This window comes from Dipodomys spectabilis, unplaced genomic scaffold (assembly GCF_019054845.1).
Source record: "Dipodomys spectabilis isolate Male_0828 unplaced genomic scaffold, ASM1905484v1 ptg000091l, whole genome shotgun sequence".
Classification (NCBI taxonomy): Eukaryota; Metazoa; Chordata; class Mammalia; order Rodentia; family Heteromyidae; genus Dipodomys; species Dipodomys spectabilis.
The window spans coordinates 729,470-750,149 of record NW_024870768.1 but is presented as its reverse complement, the minus strand read 5'-3'; the positions used below and the strand labels follow the sequence as shown (position 1 = coordinate 750,149).

At 39.5% G+C, this 20,680-nt stretch overlaps 1 protein-coding gene across 4 annotated transcripts in view; it reads right to left on the bottom strand.

Moving 5' to 3' along the window:
• The window catches only part of Pfkfb1 (6-phosphofructo-2-kinase/fructose-2,6-biphosphatase 1), a 55,368-nt gene extending 35,459 nt beyond the window's left edge, over positions 1–19,909 (bottom strand). Inside the window, exon 1 of one of the 4 annotated variants that reach the window (XM_042684836.1) lies at positions 19,713–19,909. In XM_042684836.1, coding sequence (XP_042540770.1) covers positions 19,713–19,740 — 28 coding nt within the window. In that variant the 5' untranslated portion in view covers positions 19,741–19,909. Of the gene's footprint in view, positions 1–14,753; positions 14,982–15,870; positions 15,906–19,712 lie in introns of those variants that run through there. The other 3 variants (XM_042684837.1, XM_042684839.1, XM_042684835.1) reach the window with 3 other exon arrangements.
• Between the last annotated feature and the right edge of the window lie 771 nt (positions 19,910–20,680).

Sequence of the window (20,680 nt, the reverse complement as noted above, 5' to 3'; positions counted from 1 at the left end):
CAACAGTTCCTGGAGGGGATGTAGCCAAAAGGGAAGCCTACTGCATTGTTGGTGGAAATGTAAACTTGTTCAACCACTCTGGAAAGCAGTAGGGAGGTTCCGCAAAAGACCACATAGAGCTCCCCTATGACCCAGCAATCCCACTTCTGGCCATTCACCCAAAAGACCACAAACAAGTGTATACTAAAACTACCAGCACAACTATGTTTATTGCAGTATTATTTACCATAGCTAAGATATGGAACCAACCTAGATGCCCCTCAGTAGATCAGTGGATCAAGAAAATGTGGTATATAAACACAATGGAATTCTATGCCCCCATCAGAAGGAACATCACCACCCAATTGGTTAGGAAATGGAAAGACTTGGAAAAAATCATAGTAAGTGAAGTTACCCAGTCCCAAACAAATTTAGGTCCCATGGTTTCCCTTATTTGCAATAATTAGCATCCATATAAGATAATCTTATCAGATGAGCTGAAAAGCTCAAAAACCATGTACAAATGACCACATAAGTTGTTGCTAAGACACAAGAGATGTGTCTTTATTGTTACTGTTTTAAATGTACCATGTGATTTTATTTATTTATTTATTTTTGCTGGTCGTGGGGCTTGAACTCTGGGCCTGGGCACTGTCCCTCAGCTCTTCAGCTCAAGTCTAATGCCCTACCACTTAAGCCACAGCACCACTTCCGGCTTTTTTCTGCTTATGTGGGTGCTGAGCAATTGAACCCAGGGCCTCATGCCTGCAAGGCAAGCACTTTACCACTGAGTCACCTTCCCAGCCCTTTATTACTTTTTTTTGTTGTTGTTTCCTTTGTATGTTCTTTCTCCTAAGGCATATCCCCTGTTGTCACTGTACTCGATTATTATACCTTGCATCTTGTATATACATATGTCTAATCTGGGGAGAGGAAGGGGAATAACAAAACGCTGAAACAAGGACACAGCATGACCCATTGCAACGAAGATACCTACTGGACAGTATACTGGAAATGAACTTTACAATTTCGGGTGGCAAGGGGGGAGGGAAGGGATAGTGGGACAACAAGAAGGAAGGGAAGGGGTAACAATGATCGACAAGTAATTTAGTCATTGCCTTACTCATGTAACTGTAACCCCTCCATACAGCATCTTAGCAATAAAATAAAAATTTTAAAAAATAACCAGCAAAAACTAAGTTGGAGGGATGACTCAGAGGGAAAGAATCTTTCAAGCAGGCCTGAAGCCTTTAGTTGAAACTCCAATGTCACCAAAAATACAAAGGAAAAGTAAAGATTTGTCAGACAAATATTAACAGAAAAAAAATTATCACCAATATACTTGTTTGAAAGAAATAGTAAAGGACATTCTTCAGGCAGAAGGGATAATAACATAGGTCAGAAAAATGGGTCTATAATTAAAAGAAGAGTGAGTTAATTAAATAGTTTAAAAGATTAAATGGAAGTAACTTTTTTCTTATTTTTCTCATTATTTTCCTAAAATACAATTTAAAGCAATAATAATACTTTATTAGTGGGAAAAATCCCTAGAGATTTTATTTCTTTCTTTCGTTTATAGTAAAAGTAACAACAACAAAAGTAGCCCAGAATGGGAGCTTCTGAGAATCAAAGCTCTGTAGGATGAGATCCTTCCTTGTAGTTTGAGGCACATTGTCAACAGGACACAAGTAGACTTCATACAAAATTTCTGTCTTTATTTGTGTCCCTCTGTCTCTGTTATCCAGCAACTTGTTTCTGGAAATGATACAACAAGAGAGTACTTTCTGAATAAAGGGAAGAAAATGGGAATTTGAGGAACTGGTAGGTACCAAAAAGAGAAGAGGAAACAGAATTTACCTATGGCCTGTGAGTGCTCAAAGACTGGGAAACTCAACTAGCAAAGACTTGCTAACTAGTCAAGTCCCACAATGACCACTAGGTGGTGCCCACCCAGGACAGACCTAAATAGTACTATTGTAAATGATAAGGAAATTGAACTGACCTTGGAACACAGAAGGCTAAAACAAAAATGTCAACCTTCTCCACAGATTTAAAGAAAATTCAGAGTCTCAAAACAATATTTATAATACCCAGCATATAAACTCATGTGAGACTCAAATTTGCCAACTAGAATACAGTATACAGTACTTTTGGTTATTAATCTTAGAATATAAGTGAAACCGCAATTTTCCAGTCATTTATCTCTATTCCCTTCACATTTAATGATGTTACAAACTGCATATTTGATGTATTGGAGTTGGAACCTAGGGCCTTGTGCATGCTAGGCAAGTTCTCTATCACTGAGCCTTATCCCCAGCCTGTGCTGACATTATACTATACACTTGTAATAGTTATATCCACTCATCACAAATGTCATTCAGTACTAGGTTATCTAGACATTTTAACAATTTATATATAATAAAATTCAGTCCTTCTAGTTTTGAGAAATCTATAAAGTCAAATACTTACATCCATAGTACTATATAGAAAATTCCATTGTCCCTAAATTCTCTTGTACAGCCAATTATAATTAAGCATGCTGACCTTTCCCAATTCATCAAAAATGCTGATCTGTTTTCTATTCTTATATTCTTTGCCTTATCCAAGATGCTATATAAATGGAATTATATGACAGTTTTTGGATCTGGTTTCTTTCTCGCACTGATAAATTTTAGTTTGTAATACATTTGAGAATCACTCAATTAGGTGAGTCAATGGTTCTCTTATTTGCTGAATGATATTCTAGTTTATGGTTGTACTGAAGTTTGTTCATCCATTCATCAATTGAAAGGCATCTTGGTTATTTCTAGTTTTTAGTGATTTTTATGAGGCTTTATAAGCATTCTTATATACATTCTGTATAAACTCAAGTTTTTAATTTACTTCAAAACATTGAAGTGAATTCTTATAGCAAGGAGTGACAATGTCTGATCATATGTTAAATGTATGTTATGCTAGCCTGTTTTCTGGGAAGTCAGAAAAATGTTGTTGGGAGGTAGGGATTCCTGGGAGGTGCCTAAATCATTGGGGAACATGTTAAAATTTGTGTGATAGTTCTTCTGCAATCCCTTGAGTTCTTGGGAGCAGTTAATTAATTACCTTGGCCTCTAACTTGTTGGTCCTCTCTTCCTCTTTCCCTTGGGTTAGGAACTTCTGATTGGAGAGGCCCATATGACAAGGAGCTGGTCTCTGTCTAACAGGTAGTGAGAAACTGAGGACTTCATTCCAATATGCTGTAAGGAACTGCATCTTTCAGCAACTAAGTGAATGATATTGGGAGTGGACCTCCTGTAGGTTTGAGATGACTGCGGCCCCATCCAATACCTTGAGCGTATGTATCCATGCTAAAGATCCTGAGTCAGAAAGAATGCCATTGCCCAATTTAAAGGAAATGGAAAAACCTGGAAAAAATTTATTAAGCCAGGCCCCCAAAAAGTAGGGTGCATGATTTCCCTCATTTATAATAATGAGAATATGTCTCTGATATTCTTAACAGGGGATCTCAATAGCCCAATTGCTAAGTTCATAGGACCATATATAATGAAGCAGATCAACATGAACTACAAGAATTGGAAACAAGAGGTTCTTATTATGTCCTGTATGCAATTATTTCTTTTTTTTAATTCTTCCGCTTTAATTTTCTATACCCTTTGTCTTGTATATAAGTTTTTCTGATTTGTGGAAACAATCCAGAAACAACCGGACAAAAGATGAACTAATGTAACAATGGTACTCACTTGACACTATGTTGGAAATGAACTATACAACTTGGGGGAAGTAGTAAGCAGGAGAAAATGAGGGAGAAGGTAATAGTGTTTTAAAAGAAACGTACTCACAGGGCTGGGAAGGTGGCTCAGTGGTAGAGTGCTTGCCTTGCATGCCTGAGGCCCTGGGTTTGATTCCTCAGCACCACATAAGCAAAAAGAAAAAAGCTTGAAGTGGTGCTGTGGCTCAAGTGGTAGAGTGCTAGCCTTAAGCTGAAGAGCTGAGGGACAGCACCCAGGCCCAGAGTTCAGGCCCCAAGACCAGACCCCCCCCCCAAAAAAAGAAAAAGAAACGTACTCATTATCTTACTTATGTAACTGCAACCCCCCTGTTCATCACCATTACAAAAAAGATACTTTTAAAAAAATGATCCTGAGTCAGAGGGTCCAGCTTAGCTGTGCACTGATTGCTAACTCACAGGAACTGTGAGATAATAGATGCTTGCTGGTTTAAGACTCTAGTTTAGGGGAAATATTTTTATACAACAATACATAAAAAAAATACAGTGGAGCTGGGGCCAGTGGCTCATGCTTGTAATCTTAGTTCCTCAGGAGGCTGAGATCTGAGTATTGCAGTTCAAAGCCAGCCCAGGCAGGAAAGTCTGTGAGATAGTTATCTCCAATAAACTACCAGAAAAGCCAGAAGTGAGGCTGTAGTTCAAGGGGTAGAGCACTGGCCTTGAGAAAAAAAAAACCTAGAGACAGAGCCAAGACCTTGAGTTCAGAACCAGCACACACAAAACACAGAAAACACTTTTGGGGTTAAACTTAGACATCTATACAAATACGAGTGTGTTTATTGAGTGGCAAAGTGAATGTTTCTTGCTCAGCTACTATCAAAAGATTAAACTTTGTACCCTAGAACTTGGATTTTGAGATACAGCACATAGAAAAAAAAAGTAAATAAAACTCTGTATGCTCAAAATGGGAAGCTGGGTCTAACATCCTATCTAAAGTGGGGGCTTAAAAGCAAAGAGACAAACGGCACATGGTCTCACTGATACGTGGATGTTAAATCCAAAATGCAAGGAGATTCAACAAAGTAAACAGGAATCGAGAAACAAAGGACCTCCTCTCATATTGTCATATCATTACTAAATGATCCCATGTTGTTGACCACATATATATGATATATTGATATATGTCATATATATGCGCACATCTGAGGGAAGTTAGGAGGAGGACACAGAAACAGAGGGAAACAGGGGAAAACATACAACAGAGGGGCCCATCAGCTGCACTGGATATTGATGAAAACAAACTAAGCAACTAAGGGTAGTGATGGGAGGGAGGGAATGAGAGGGAAAGAGGGAACAGCTAACACTAAACAAAAGGAAAGAAATGTACATATCACCCGATGTGAAAGAAATAGTTGTATTGTCAAAGCTCATAGAATTCACAAACTTTATAGACAACGATAATGACAATTTGATTCATGAAGGTTAGAATGTGTTTGTGACTTTAACTATCACTATCTCACAATACTGTGAAATTTGTGAAATTTATGTAATCACTGAATCACAATAAAAATTATTAAAAAAATAAAGTGGGGGCTTACCAAAGGTGACAACATCAGTAAGAGAGGCAAAAGCACTCAACTGAGAAAGCCTGGCTCATCCTTGGCTTACATGAGGATAATAAGGGAGTAAATAGGCATTCCTGGGATTCCCTAACACAATACTGCATTCATATGGGTTTTGAAATGGACTAAATACATTACCTGTATAGAGAAAAAAATAAACCTGCTCAAAACACATATACAAATATACTTGGAGCAAAGTGAACAAACACCTCCCCTCCAAAAATAAATCCCAACCTCTATGAAAAAGAATCTTCTATAAAAAAAAAATCAGAATTTTAGGGGCTGGGAAGGTGGCTCAGTGGTAGAGCGCTTGCCTTGCATGAATGAGGCCCTGGGTTCGATTCCTCAGCACCACATAAAGAAAAAAGCCGGAAGTGGCACTGTGGCTCAAGTGGTAGAGCGTTAGCCTTGAGCTGAAGAGCTAAGGGACAGCACCCAGGCCCAGAGTTCAGGCCCCACAACCAGACCCCCCCCCCAAAAAAAAAGGACAGTAAAAAAAAATCAGAATTTAAAAAAAATGTGTGACTGGAATTACCTGTTGAATACTATGAAATAAATATTTCAAAGACAATATGAAAAAGAGGATGGAGTGGTAGCTTAGTAGCATCATTGAGGGCCTGGGTTCAAAACCTAGCAGTGGAACAAAAGTATCAAAAGGATGTCAAAGAAATATGAAATACACATACACTCTCTCTCTCTCTCTATATATATATCACATATCACATATGTACATATATCACATATATACATACGTCACATATATATCATCTGAGGTAGGGCTGTGAAGGTGGTTCAGTGGTAGAGCGCTTGCCTTGCATGCATGAGGCCCTGGGTTTGATTCCTCAGCACCACATAAGCAAAAAGAAAAAAGCCAGAAGTGGCGTTGTGGCTCCAGTGGTAGAGCGCTAGCCTTGAGCTGAAGAGCTGAGGGACAGTGCCCAGGCCCAGAGTTCAGGCCCCACGACAGGACCCCCCCCCCAAAAAAAAAAAAACCATCTGAGGTATTTTCCTTTCTTTCATTGTGCCACACCTGGGACTTGCACTCAGAGCCTGAGACCTGTTCCTGAACTTTCTTCCTCAAGGCTAGTGTGCTACCACTTGGGCCACTGCTCCACTTCCAGCTTTTCAGTGGTTAATTGGAGATAAAAGTTTCATGGACTTTTCTGTCTGGACTGGCTTCAAATAGCAATTCTCAGATCTCAGCCTCCTATGTAGTCAGAATTATAGGCATGATCCATTAGTGCCCAGATCCCTGTGAGTTTTTTTTTAAAGAATCAAATAAAACCCCTAGAAATTAATAAGTATTAAACTTACAATTCAATGCATGGGTTAAACAGCAAATTAAATAGAGGTGAAGAGATAATTAGTAGGTGATGAGATAATTAGTAGATTGGAAGACAAATCTGAAGAAGTTAGAGGAACATAGGATGCATCATAGAAATAAGAAGATAAGACAGTCGAGTGGTGTCTTATCTTCTTCTTATCTTCTTAATCACTGGTGGCTTACATCTGTAATCCTAGCAACTTGGGAGGCTAAGATCTGAGGATCACAGTTCAAAGCCAGCCCCAGCACAAAGTCTGTGAGACTCTTATTTCCAATAAACCACCAGAAAACAGGAAGTGGCGCTGTGGCTCAAGTGGTAGAGTGCTAGCCTTGAGCTGAAGAGCTCAGGGTCAGCACCCAGGCCCAGCGTTCAAGCCCCATGACCAACAACAACCACAACAAAAAGATAAGACACATAAATATCCAATAAAGATTAGAAGACGTGGATTTGGAGGTGTGGATCAGTAAAGCACTAGTCAATTAGTAAAAATGTCAGGCACTGAGTTGGAGTCCAGTCTTAGACTTAAAAGAAAAATACCTGACAAGAACATATGCCTAGATATGACTGAGAAATAAGGTATGTCACTGAGAGAGGAAAATAGCCATATTTTACCATTTCTTCTAGCATCCTGTTTCAGAAGCTACATTCCTGGCAAAATGTAGCTGAAAGACCATAGGTTTCTTTCATCAACTGAGTCTACTCATATAATAGAGACTATATGCAAGGTGCTACAGGCTGAGTTTATTAGATTCCTAAACCCTCACTCCAACTAGCTCATAGAGGAGGTTTTACATGAGGACAGGCAAACTAAGAAGACCTGAGGCTAATGCTTCACCTAGCATCCGGAGTGCTTGCTCAGAGTATGCCTAGGGTAGTACATAAGAGGGCATTAAAGCTTTCTCCAAAGGAACTATATTTGAAACAAGGTACAGTGAAGTTCAAGCTTAAGGATGCCACCAAAATCAATAGTTCCTCTTATGTAAGAGCAAAAAAGCTAAGCCATCCATCAGTTAGTTCAGTAGAGAACTCAAGAAAGGTCAAGCAAAGAAGAGCCTATTAAGAGTAGGGCAAATCTCTGATTCACCTCAAATTGACCCCTGCCAGAGTTTAATTGAATAAGGCATCTGAACAATGTATACCACAAAACATTGCTCAAAAATAGAGCAATCAGCTAGTAATTAGTGAAGTCTGGAGTAAACAACAAATACACTGACAGCTTAATAAAGAGATCAAGGAAAGATACAAGGATACCCCAAAGATAACTACCTTCACACCAAAGGCTATGTTTTCCAAGAAGCAACACTAAAGGTTCACTCTGTAGGTAAACAGACTTCATGATAAAAGTCTAGCCATACCACAAAATAAAGCATTCCACTGGAATAAGGAAATGGCACCAGAAGGTAATTCAAATCCATAGGAGCAAAGAAGACAATGCGATCATTTATGTATATATGTATATATATATATATATAAAGGTATATATATATATACCTGTGTTCCTTAATTTTCTCATCTCTTAAAAGATAAAAACATATAGCATATGTTTTTGACATATAAAAGTTATTACTGCATTATTCAGTTTTAGCATATACATATAAAATAAGTACAAAGTAGTAACACAAAAAGAGGATAAAATAGAATTATAATAGGTCACTCAAACAAAAAAATCAACAAGGACACTTCAGAAATATATGACACCATTGTTTCTTCAAAAATAAGATTGATAAACTAATTTGATCCAAAGGAAGAGACTCAAATTAATAAAATTAATTTGAAGTAGCTATAAAGAAGCTGTAATCCTAGCTACTCAGGAGACTGAGATCCGAGGATAGCAGTTTGAAGTGAACAGAAAAGTTTGTTAGACTCTTATCTCAAATAAAGTACTCAGAAAAGGTACAAGTGGCACCTCCAGTGGTAGAGTGCTAGGCTTGAGCAAAATGAAGCTCAGCTACAGTACCCAGGCCCTGAGTTCAAGCCTCAGGACCCTCAGAAAAAAAAGGGAACATTACAATAAATACCTATGAAATTCAAAGAATCATGAAGAAGTACTTTCAAATATACTCAAACCGGGAGATCTAGAAGAAATAAATTTCAATACTACAATATTGAACAAGAGAAAAATAAACCACTAACAGCAGATCTATAATAAAAATGAGGTTGAAATAGCAATGATTTCCCAACCAAAAAAAGCTAAGCATGGATTTACTGGTGAATTCTATCAAATCTTTAAAAGAAGAACTAACAACAATACTGCTCAAATTCTTCCATGAAACAGAAAAGAAAGTGAACTCATTCTATGAAGCCAATTCTACACTTACACTATTCCAAAACCAGAGACACAAGAAAGAGAATTATAGACCAATCTCGTTGATGAATATTGATGCAAAAATTCACAACAAAATGCTTGCAACCTTCTGTGTACTGGTGGCTTACACCTGTAATAATAGCTGCTTAGGTAGCTGAGATCTGGAGGAATGTTGTTTGAGGGCAATCCAGATAGAGAAGCTTGCTAGACTTGATCCCCAAAATAAGCAGCGAAGCTGGGCCCTGGTGGTTCAGGACTATAATCCTAGCTACTCAGGAGGCTGAGATCTGAGGATCATGGTTCAAAGCCAGCCCTGGCAGGAAAGTCTGTGAGACTCTTATCTCCAATAAACCACTAGAAAACCAGAAGTGGCGCTGTGGCTCAAGTGGTAGAGTGCTAGTCTTGAGCTGAAGGGCTGAGGGACAGTGCCCAGGCCCAGAGTTCAAGCCCCACGACTGACAAAAAACAAAAACAAACAACAACAAAAAATCCTTACAACAGTTAGGGGCTGGTTGCTCACATCTTTAATCCCAGCTACTGAGGAGGCTGAGATCTGAGGATTGCTGTTCAAAGCCAGCCCAGGCAGGAAAGTCCATGAGACTCTCACCTCCAATTAACCACCAGAAAACTAGAAATGGTGCTGTGGCTCAAGTGGTACAATGCTAACTTTAAGCTGAAGAACTCAGGGACAGCACCCAGACCCAGAGTTTAAGCCCTACAATTGGAAAAAAAAAAAAACCTCCAACATTGAGAGAATTACTGGGAGACAATGACAAATTTCATACAGTAGTAGAGGCCAAACCCACAGAAAAATGTAAGAACATGTGGACCAAATTGACTAGGACATAAGTGAGGTATATGCTATATTAAACAGTATTCTATACTGTATATTCTTTTCAATAGCATATGGATTTACCAAAATCAACCATATGTTGCTCCATAAAGCAAATTTCAATAGATTGAACAGAATTGAAATTATACAAAGTTTGCTCTCTGACCAGGATTGACTTAAACTGGAAATGGCAAGAGCCTTGACCTATCCAAACAGAAGCTGGCCCAAGGGCTGGCATCAAGTACTGAGACCTTCTCCGTGCCAGGCATTAATTAACCTTTCAGATGCTAGATGATAATCAGTAGGTCCTAGCAGGGGTGGGATAGAGACCAAGGTGACCAGAGCAACTTAGTAAGTTGCAGAGAAGTGATAGATATGTTAATTGCCTTATCTGATCTACATAGCTTGTATACACATATTGATATATCACATTGTCACAAAGTTCTGGCAAGATTCATCCAGGGAGAAAAAAAGAAGATACACATAAACAAAAGAATAAAAGAAAGGATATAACTGAAAACACAAGAGAGATAAAAAAGAAATCTGACAATGGATATAAACTCAAAAATTTCTTAGAAAATACATAACTTTGCAAACCTAACAAGTAGAAATGGCAAACTGAAATGAGTCTATAACTATTAAGGCAATTATCAGTTAATTTTTAAAGGACAAACTAGGCTCATATGGTTTTACTTGGAAGTTCTGCCAAATATTTGAAGAACAGACAGTTCCTTGGACAGACTGTCAGAGAACGGAATGAAAGCAAATAGTGGCATGAGGTTAGTATAACCTTGACACCAAAATCAGACAGGGATAACATGAGAATGAGAATGATAATATTGTAGGCCCATCTCATTCCTGAACAACGGTGCTAAGAATCTAAACAAAATTTTAGTGAACTAAATCTAGACTTTTTATTTATCCAAGCACAGTAAGGTTAGTTCAATAGAAGAAAACTTTTTGTTTTACATCTTATTCACAGGTTAAATAAAAACCATTATATCATCTCAGTGGATAGAGAAAACATGCTTAAAATTTAGCATTAGCTCATAGTTTAAAAACTATATTGGAAAACTAGGAATAACAGGGACTTCCTTAACCTGTTAAATGATATCTGTCCAAAAAACTCCATCAAATTTACTCATGATAATATTTTAAAATTTAAAAAATTAGGATCATTTATCTTAATGTACATAACATTTCCATTCAACATTGTATTGTACTGTGTGTGTGTGTGTACTGTAATGTACATTAAAAAAATTAGGATCATTTATCTTAATGTACATTAACATTTCTATTCAACATTGTATTGTTCTGTGTGTGTGTGTGTGTGTGTGTGTGTGTGTGTGTGTGTTGGAAGCGGAGGTTGAAGTCTTAGTAATGTTGCAACATAAGAAAAAGTTTAAAGTCATTGCTATTAGAGGAAGAAAATGATAGCTGTTACTTAAGTTTAAAAGGTTTGGCACACAAAGCAATTATATTTGCACACATCACTATCAAACTGCTATAAAATGTTATTTTTCTATAAAAATAGTGTTCACAGTAGAACAAAACATAAAATGATGTGCAAGTCCATGTAGATTAAATTATAAAACTCTACTCAAATAACATACAAGAGAACATACAAGTTTAGAGAAGATTAAATATCACAAAGATTAATTCTCCCTAAGCTCATTAACATATTGAATGTAATTTCCAATCAAATTCCCAAAAGTTTTGTCTCTGTGTATAATTTAATTCAAAAATAAATGAGGAGCTGGGAAGGTGGCTCAGTGGTAGACTACTTGCCTCTCATGCATGGGGCCCTGGGTTCAATTCCTCAGCACCACATAAACAGAAAAGGCCGGAAGTGGCACTATGACTCAAGTAGTGCTAGCCTTGAGCTGAAGAGCTCAGGGACAGTGCCCAGGCCCAGAATTCAAGCCCCACGACTGACCAAAAAAATAAAAATGAGGAAAATCAATAGACCGCATAGTCAGGACCCTCCAAGATGGCAGGACTTGTTCTATCAAGATAAGTATATGAGAATGTCTCCTGTACTATAGTCCATAACCAAAAACTAACAACTCTCTGAGTGCTCACAAACAGTAAGGTGGATAGATAAACCATGGTCCATTCATAGAATGTAATAACACACAGCAAGGGGAGTAAATAAGCTACAAATATAATCAACAAAAATATAGATGGCTCATACAAACATGATGTTGGAGATATATTTATATTTATATGGAGATATATCTAACCCTCAGACAATAGCATTCAGTGTGTCTAGTATCAATAGCCTGGTTTACCCAGCCCAGGTAGTTGTAGTTGATCACTAAAGTATCTTATGCACATGAAACTCTATAGTTTACTATGGTGAATGGTCAGTGTGGAAGTAGCATAAGTGATGATTTACAAAGAATCTTCTAGGTATTGAGGGCTTGATGCTAAAAATAATACAACTAGCTTCTTGTTTAAATAATGCCATTCATTGATGCATACTACATGCTGGCCACTCTTCTACATATCCTAACATGGTTTATTTAACTATCTCACCTTCACAATGTTACTAGCAATTTCAATTTACAGGTGAGGAAACAGAAGCACAGATATTGAGACATGTCTCAAGGCAGGGATGCAAACCCAGGCAGTCTTAGATCCAAAACTTTTCAATCAGTAAATTGCCCCATACAACACCAGGAAGTAGGTAACAATCCTTATAACTGAGGAAAGCAAGACTAAGAACTAAAGTGGGCACATATTATTCTATACCTTCTATAAGACAGATCATATTGGGTGAATAAGGTATATTATCTCTCGAACTTGAAAGACAGATTACCACTGGATGCTGGTGGCTCACATCTGTAATCCTAGCTACTCAAGAGGCTGAGATATGAGGATCTCAGCTCAGAGCCAGCTTGCACAGGAAAGTCCCCATCAGACTCTTATCTCCAATCAACCATTCAAAAACCAGAAGTGGAGCTGAGGCTCAAAGTGGTATTAGCATTAGCCTTGGGCAACAAAGTACTCAGGGCCAGCACCCAAGCCCTGACTGAGTTATAAAGCCCCATGATGGACAAAAGAAATAAAAGCTGGGAAGGTGGCTCAGTGGTAGAGCACTTGCCTTGCATACTCGAGGCCCTGGGTTTGATTCCTCAGCACTACATAAGCAAAAAGAAAAAAGCTGGAAGTGGCGCTGTGGCTCAAGTGGTAGAGTGCTAGCCTTGAGCTGACGAGCTGAGGGACAGCTCCCAGGCCCAGAGTTCAGGTCCCACAACCGGACCCCCCCCCCCCAAAAAAAAAGAAAAGAAAAGAAAAAGAAAAAAGGAAGACAGATTACCCAGGAATATAATGGCTCTTACATGGATGAGGAGTGGCATGCTTGCTTGTCAGCTTAACCTAATAGGATCTACAATGGCTTGGTGGCAGGCTTCCTAGATCTACAAATGACTAAGTGGAATTACTGGTATAGAAAAGAATGGAGACCAAGAGGCTGGCTTTTGTCCTCTCTTCTTCCTCCTTTATTCACATTCTATAGCTTGTACCATTTACTTAATATTCTTCATCTGAATGGACTCTCTAAGCAGCTACTGCTTCCTTGAGCCTGAATCTTCTCCTCCCCTAGCATTAGGTGCATTGAAGCTTGATCATATAGTCCATGAGATGTCTGGGTCCCACAGACAATAAATGCCTTACCTCTACCCACCTTCTGGCTCCTCAGACGATAATTTTTGTGCTGGAAGCACCTTAGTCCATAAATGTTCTCTGTGAGCTATGGGAAACAGTATACTCTAATATTCTATTTTGTTTTTGTACCAGTCCTGGGGCTTAACTCAAGGCCTGTGTGCTGCCTTTGAGCCTTTTTGCTCAAGGCTAGTGATTTACCATTATGCCGCAGCTCTACTTGTCTCTGGCTTTTTGGTAGTTTATTGGAAATAAGACTCTCACAGACTTTCTTACCTGGGTTGGCTTCAAAACGCAGTTCTAAGATCTTAGCTTCCTAAGTAGCTAGAATTATAGGTGTAAGCCACTGGCTCTGTGTGTGTGTGTGTGTGTGTGTGTGTGTGTGTGTGTGTGTGTGTGTGTGTGTATAGCTGGGTGCTGGTTGCTCACACCTGTAATCCTACTCAGGAGGCTGAGATCTGAAGATCTTGGTTCAAAGCCAGTCTCGGTAGATAAATCAGAGAGAATCTTATCTCCAATTTTCCAGCAAAAAGCCAGAAGTGGAAGTATGGCTCAAATGGTATAGCACTACCCTTGAATGAGAAACCAAGGCCAAGTGAGATTATAATTTTATAGAGTATAGATTTTATAGATTATAGTTTCCTCTATGTTTCTTCTTAAATGTTCAAAGTGAACACCACACCAGCAGGCTGGCTCTGATAGACTGTCACCCCTGCCCCTAAGTCTTTAAAGTAGCAAGAGGGTCTATATACATCAAGAAAACAATGAAACAATGCAGAGATGGGACACTCAGACTTTCCCAGCCCAGGCACGTATAGACTTCTTAGAAGAAGCTTATAAAGGGGGAGGAGCAATACTGACTAGTGACAGGGTACTGTGGTACACCCAACACCTGTCCTCTGAGAAATGATGCCAGGAACCATCACCTTATTTCACCCCCAGCACCACCAGAGATCATTTTCCATCCTTGACAGAAGAAACCAAATAAAACATTCTAGGTTAGTACTGAACAGTCCCAAACTAGAACCCTCAAATTCCAAACAAGAAATCCAAACAAGGTCTAGATGCAAAAAGAAAAACTTCTTAGTCAAAGGTACCTGTGATTTAGAGGATCATTACTTAATTGTCATTCTTTTTCTTTCTGGATTTCTTTACATTAGCCTCTTGTTATCCTGCAGGTATTTCATTCAGCTATATATCTATTCCAACTTCAATGTTAGGGTAGATGGATGGGGAGGGCATCCTTTGCTTTTCTATACCCATTCTACCACCACCACCCACAGAAATAAGCCCCACTTACAGCCCCTCCGCCGTTGTAGCCTGCTGTCACTGCTGTGTGGAATCCAGATCTTCTGTAATCTGGTTTGGGTGAGTTCTCCCATCTCTTGAGACATCTTAGGCTGTGCAGCTAATGATACCAATGTCTACAAGGAACCAGGCCTCACTTCCTATCTTCCTAACTATCCTTACTTTTGTTACTGTAGCCAGAGTAGCAGGTGCACAGGCCTGGGACAGAGGAGGCACACTGGACTTCTGAGCCTCTCCCAGGCTGTCTCCAGCTCCCTCTTCTTTGTCCTCTAGTCCTAGTCTACCTCTGCCCCTGTATGTACCAGTGGGGACTTGGGTGCTGAGAGTGAAAGGCTGGGCAAAAGTCAGCAAAGGCCTCTGAACTCCAAGAGCTGTGTACATAGGAGATAAGTTGGAGCCCAGCAAGGAAGGCAGCCAGTAAGACAGCCCAGGTCTGGCCAGTAACTTCCCACCAATAAAGACAGGACTAGTAGAGTATGCAAATAAAAGACCAAAGATCATGTGCTTACATCTATGTGGAGTGGCACGGAAAAGGTGATGGAGGAGAGTCTCTACATATTTAAAAAATCAACTCAAGTACAATTCAAGCTGCAACCCAGAAAGAGAGATACACAGAAATGCAAGGGCCCCAAGAACAAACTCACATACACAAAATACCTAATGAAAAATGCAATGTTTTGAGCTAGCAATTAAAGACTAAACTGGAAGTGGAAGATTCACTGCCTCATTGCTCACCCGCACCCAAAATGTCATTGCAACCCTGTCTTCTTCTGAATTCGGTTGCCTTCCCTGCCGCAGGGCTTCTCCCTCCTAAAATGTGCTATCTGGGGCACTCTTGGAGAGACTGGCACTTTATACTCTCTCCAGCCAAGACTAAATAAATCAGAGTAAACCTGACACCTTGGGAAGAAGAGTGCATGTAGCCATTGTGGAGGGGGAGAGATGGTAAGCACTGCTGCCATGGCTGCCAGCTGCCATGACATGCCCTAGGGATAAAGGCATCATATCTGATCCCAAACCTGGCTAAAGATGAGATGGTGGCTAGGAGGGAGGAAGTTGCAGCAGGAAGAGTGTAAGCAGGACAACTCCCTAGGCCAGGGCCACCTCACCCAAATGTCTCCTGTTCACTTGTTTCTGCTCTCCTGCCCTCCCCCAGTCCCCTCTTTGGTTATTTTGAGGATTTTATCTATAGAACTCATGTAACTGCACAGCATTGCCTGGCGGATGTCCAAGTGTTCTCTGACTTCATTATTTTGCAACTCTCCCACCCTCTGATGAATCGTCAGTGATTGGCCACTTAGAAGTTCAACTTTCTTCCACTGAGCTGAGAGACACAAGGGCAATCTCTTGGGGATTGAAATCTCCAACCCTTGTCCTCAAATGTTCCCAGATCCACTTTGACTTTCAAAGAATCACCCTAAAACACATTCTCAGAGACTTAAGTCTACACAAAGATTAGATTCTCTCCAGTTGTTGCATATAAATCATATCAGATATTCCACATCAGAGCCCATCTATTTAAAACAAATCTACTGAAGCCGTGGGTCACAGTGGTTAAGAACAACAGGCCATGGAACCACACAACCTCAGTAAAATACCATCACTGCCCATGTGAGACACTGCTGCATAAGAGACACTAGAGAGAAAATGGAACCTGAAAATGTCTGCCTACTTTCTTTACTGCAAAGCAGAGATCTTCAGTCACTTTTGCCTTGCCACCCCACATAAGTTACTAAAGGTTACTGAAGATTTAATGTATTAATGCATGTAAAGCAACCTTGGAAATGCTAAATATATATTATCTAACACTTTGTGAGGTAAATGACCAGTCTCCCCTTCAACGTATCAGTAACTTTCATCAGTAAACTTAGACTATGACAAAGGATTAACATTTATAATAATAAGGAGCTCCTGAGAGTCAATTAGAAAGATGGATTCATTTTTTTCACAGATCATTTCATCTCATGTTCATTCTCAGGTTAAAAAAAAAACAGACCTAGAGAGGGGAAATATTTTTTAAGGTCAGCAAATCAGTGACTAAGTCAGTGGTATACTAGGAACCTAATTTCTCCCAGTCCAGGGTCTTTTGTTTGGTTAATTGATGAAGTTAGGATAAGAATGGAATCATTCAGATTATGTTAAGTAAATTAACTCAGGAACAGAAAGTCAAATACTGTGTTATCACATATATGCATATTCTAAAAAGGCTGATTTCAAGAAGTTGAGAGTAGAATAGTGGGTACCAGAGTATGGAAAGGGGTGAGGGATGGAGAGAATGGTTAACAGGTGCAGGATGAATTTGGATAGGAAGAATAACTTCTTTTTTGTGTGTATGGTACTGGAGATGAAGCGAGAGCCTTGACTATGCTTGGCAAGCACTCTACCACTGAGCTATATCCAGATCAGGAAGAATAAGTTCAAGTGCACAGTTGGATAGCTGTGGTGATAGTTACAAACAAATCACTGTATATTTCAAAATAGTAGAGACATTTGAGTATTTCCAGAAGAATAAAAGGTAAATGCTTGAGATAAGAGATTTATCAATTACCCTGATCTGATTGTTACACATTGTATACATGTACTGAAATATTACATGGCACCCTACAAATATGTACAATTATATGTCAATTAAAAGTTAAAACATTTTCAGATGTGGACTTCCAGATTAACACAAAACTTACGCTCAGAGACAGATTTTAGAATAGATACAACTCTTCTAATCCTATATTTCTAAATTGGTAAAAATTCTGTTAATGCTGATAATCTTATAACTCTTTCACATTTGTAACCTAGCCAGTCACATAAACATGTCTTTTATGTTTGTAACTTTGTCCTCATGACTCTGCCAAAGAGGTAAGGATATAATTTTAGTAGCAAGAAATCTGAGATAGACAGCTAGTGGGATTTTTTTAACAAGGTCTAAAAGGGTAAATCTAGGGTTCAGGTTTGAGAGCCCAATTTAAAAGTATCTCAAACTATCTACACAATATTTCTCTACCATAACCAAATGAAACAAGCTTTATGGCAAGTCTTCAACCTCACAATCGAGCTACTTCTCAATCAAGGCCCAATCTATCTGCCAAGTCTTATCTCTCCTTAGACCATCATGTTTTACTACTTTATTATTATTATTATTTTGTTGGTCATGGGGCTTGACCTTTGGGCCTGGGAGCTGTCCCTCAGCTCTTCAGCCCAAGGAGAGAGTGCTCTAACACTTGAGCCACAGCGCCACTTCCAGTTTCCTGGTGGTTAATTGAAGATAAGAGTCTCATGGACTTTCCTGCCTGCGCTGGCTTTGAACTGCGATCCTCAGATCTCAGGCTCCTGAGTAGCTAGGATTACAGGCATGAGCCATTGGCACTTGGCTGACCCTGATATTATATACATTGGTTGATTCACATGGCCCCCAAACATACCTTCATGTACTCTCTTTCAGACTTTTGCTCAGCCTGGAATTCCTTCTCTTCCCTTCCATTTTCAAGGAAATCTGACTCACTCTATAAGGTCTGTTTCCATGGTTATCTTTCCTATGAAGTCAGCCTTGTAACCCTGAGAGGCTTTTTCTTTGGTTCTTATATTGCCCAGGTGCCTCCACTGTCTGAGAAGTATCCACTCATGTTTCCTGGGTCTGCTTCCCTACTAGACTGGGGGCTCCTTGAAGAATGGGAACTAGATTCCTGGGATCTATATTTTCAGTGTTCATCTTAGTCTCTGGCATAGCTGAGACTATGCCAAATGAATATTTGAGCTGTTTGTATCCATGTGTTTTAGATGTGGATAGGTAATCTCAGCTGGTAATCTCAGCTCAACCAGAGAGCTGCGCAGAGATGGGAGAACTGACTAGGTCTGAAGTAGAAGATGGCACCCAGGAAGATTTCTCAACCATACATCGTGGGTGGGGTGGACAGAATAAACAAAAGAATGAAGTGCCCTCTGAGAAGGTCCAATGAACTGATTGTAAAAAGGGTTCACTCAGCATCAGATTCCCACTGCAGAATTAAGAGCTAAGCCACAAATTCTAAAATGGGTCTATCTCTAGGGCAGAAAAGTATACAGTGTTACTTCTTGACACCCATATGTCCCAATCTCAGTCCTATTTAAATATTGATGAGAAATAAAATCACAAATAGGGTCTTCTTAGTTGTAATACTTAGGATATGTGAATGTAAATGCATTGAGAGGTGTTAGAGGGCTGAGAGGGGGTTGGCCATAAGTGTATGGGCTAGGTGTAAGTACATAAGTACATACAAGGACTTCTGTGGCATCAGTTTATGATCTACTTCCTTCTCAGTCACTACCCCAGCCCATCACTCCCTCCACCTACTATTTTCAGCCCCATACCTGGGCCCCAGCTTACTGCATAGTAACGCTGGAAGTGGTTTTCTATAAAGCATAGTGACTCAGGGAGAGGCATACTTGGAGGGTTGTGGGTGGTACTGCCATGGATACTACAGGAAAAAAAAAGCAGGTGTGGTATTCTCAGGCAGTAGTCTTTAAAGAGATTTGGCTCTATTTTCTCACCCTTCGTGATCTTCAGCCCTCTGGGGGAAGTAGGCTAGGGATTTCAATATCCATTTTACTGAGGAATCTACTGATACTCAGGAAAGCTGAAGCAGCTTGTTCAAAGTGTCATAGCAAATCAACCTTATATTTTATACCAATAGAGGAAGTACAAGATATAATATTTAGCACACATTTCACTCAAACTGTACATGCTGGAGAAACTTCCAAAGATGCTAGATAATTGCAGTTTATCCCACTGTCCTAAAAAGCCAGGCAAGAATGAAGAAAAATAAATAGGTACATTAGAGATACCATTTTCTTCCCAACTCTCCCATACCCATTCATAGATACTTCAACCCACCTCTTATGCAAAGAACTGTACAGAGAGCCCAAGGAATGGATTTGGATTTGTGTAACTCCTGTCTACCTTTCCTTCTTTCTTACCTACCTGTTCTGTTTGAGGATTTTTCTTCCATCACTAATTATTCGACAGCTCTCCTGCATTTACAGACCCCCAAAGCAGATCCAGTAGGTGTCATCAAAGAGGAAACTTGGAGATATTTGTTGGTTCCTGGGAAGGCTGAGGAAGCACCCTTGTTAAGGATGTGTGTACTCTGTTGAAATATCAGCTGCTATAGTTGCCAAAGAAGTTCCTGAGCCACCCGGAGCCTTTTCTCTTCAATCCAACCATGTGTTCACCTTGCCCCAAAGGTCAGAACTAATATTAACAAGCCACAGCAGAATGGAGAAATTAAAACCAGCTGTCAAGACAAGCAAGATCTGGATTTCCTTAGAGCTGAGTTTCAGACTGGTCTTCAGTACAAATGGGCACAATTCTTTACTGGAAAGCTATCTGGTAATGTGAAGCAAGAGCAAGAAAAATGCTCATTTCCTTTGTCCTAGTTAGCCCCACTCCTGGGATTCAATCCTGAGTAAGTAACTCCCAAGCCATGATGAGGCTCAAGGCACAGAAATTTGTATTTTAATTACAGAGCTATTTTCTTATAGCAACCTTTGAGTCTTCTGTGAGGTAAAGTAGCTCCTCAGGGTCCTTTTTACAGCCATCAAAAATGATTATTTTTATAACTGAAATTTTGGGAATAAACAATTTGCTACCATTCTGGGTGAGAAACCTAGAGATGCATAGTTGTACTTTTCCCTGAAAATTTGGCATGCCTATTATTTTTGTTTTTTATATTCTCAAAAATAAGTTGTGGCTAAGTGATGGTGGCTCACCCTTGTGATCCTAGCTACTCAGGAGGCTGAGATTTGAGGATCACAGTTAAATACCAGCTGGGGAAGGAAAGTCTGTGAGATTCTTGACCCTTATTTCCAAAGAACTAGCAAAAATCCAGAAGTGGAGGTGTGGCTCAAGTGGCAGTGCACCAGCCTTGAGAAAAAAAGAAAAAAAAAAGC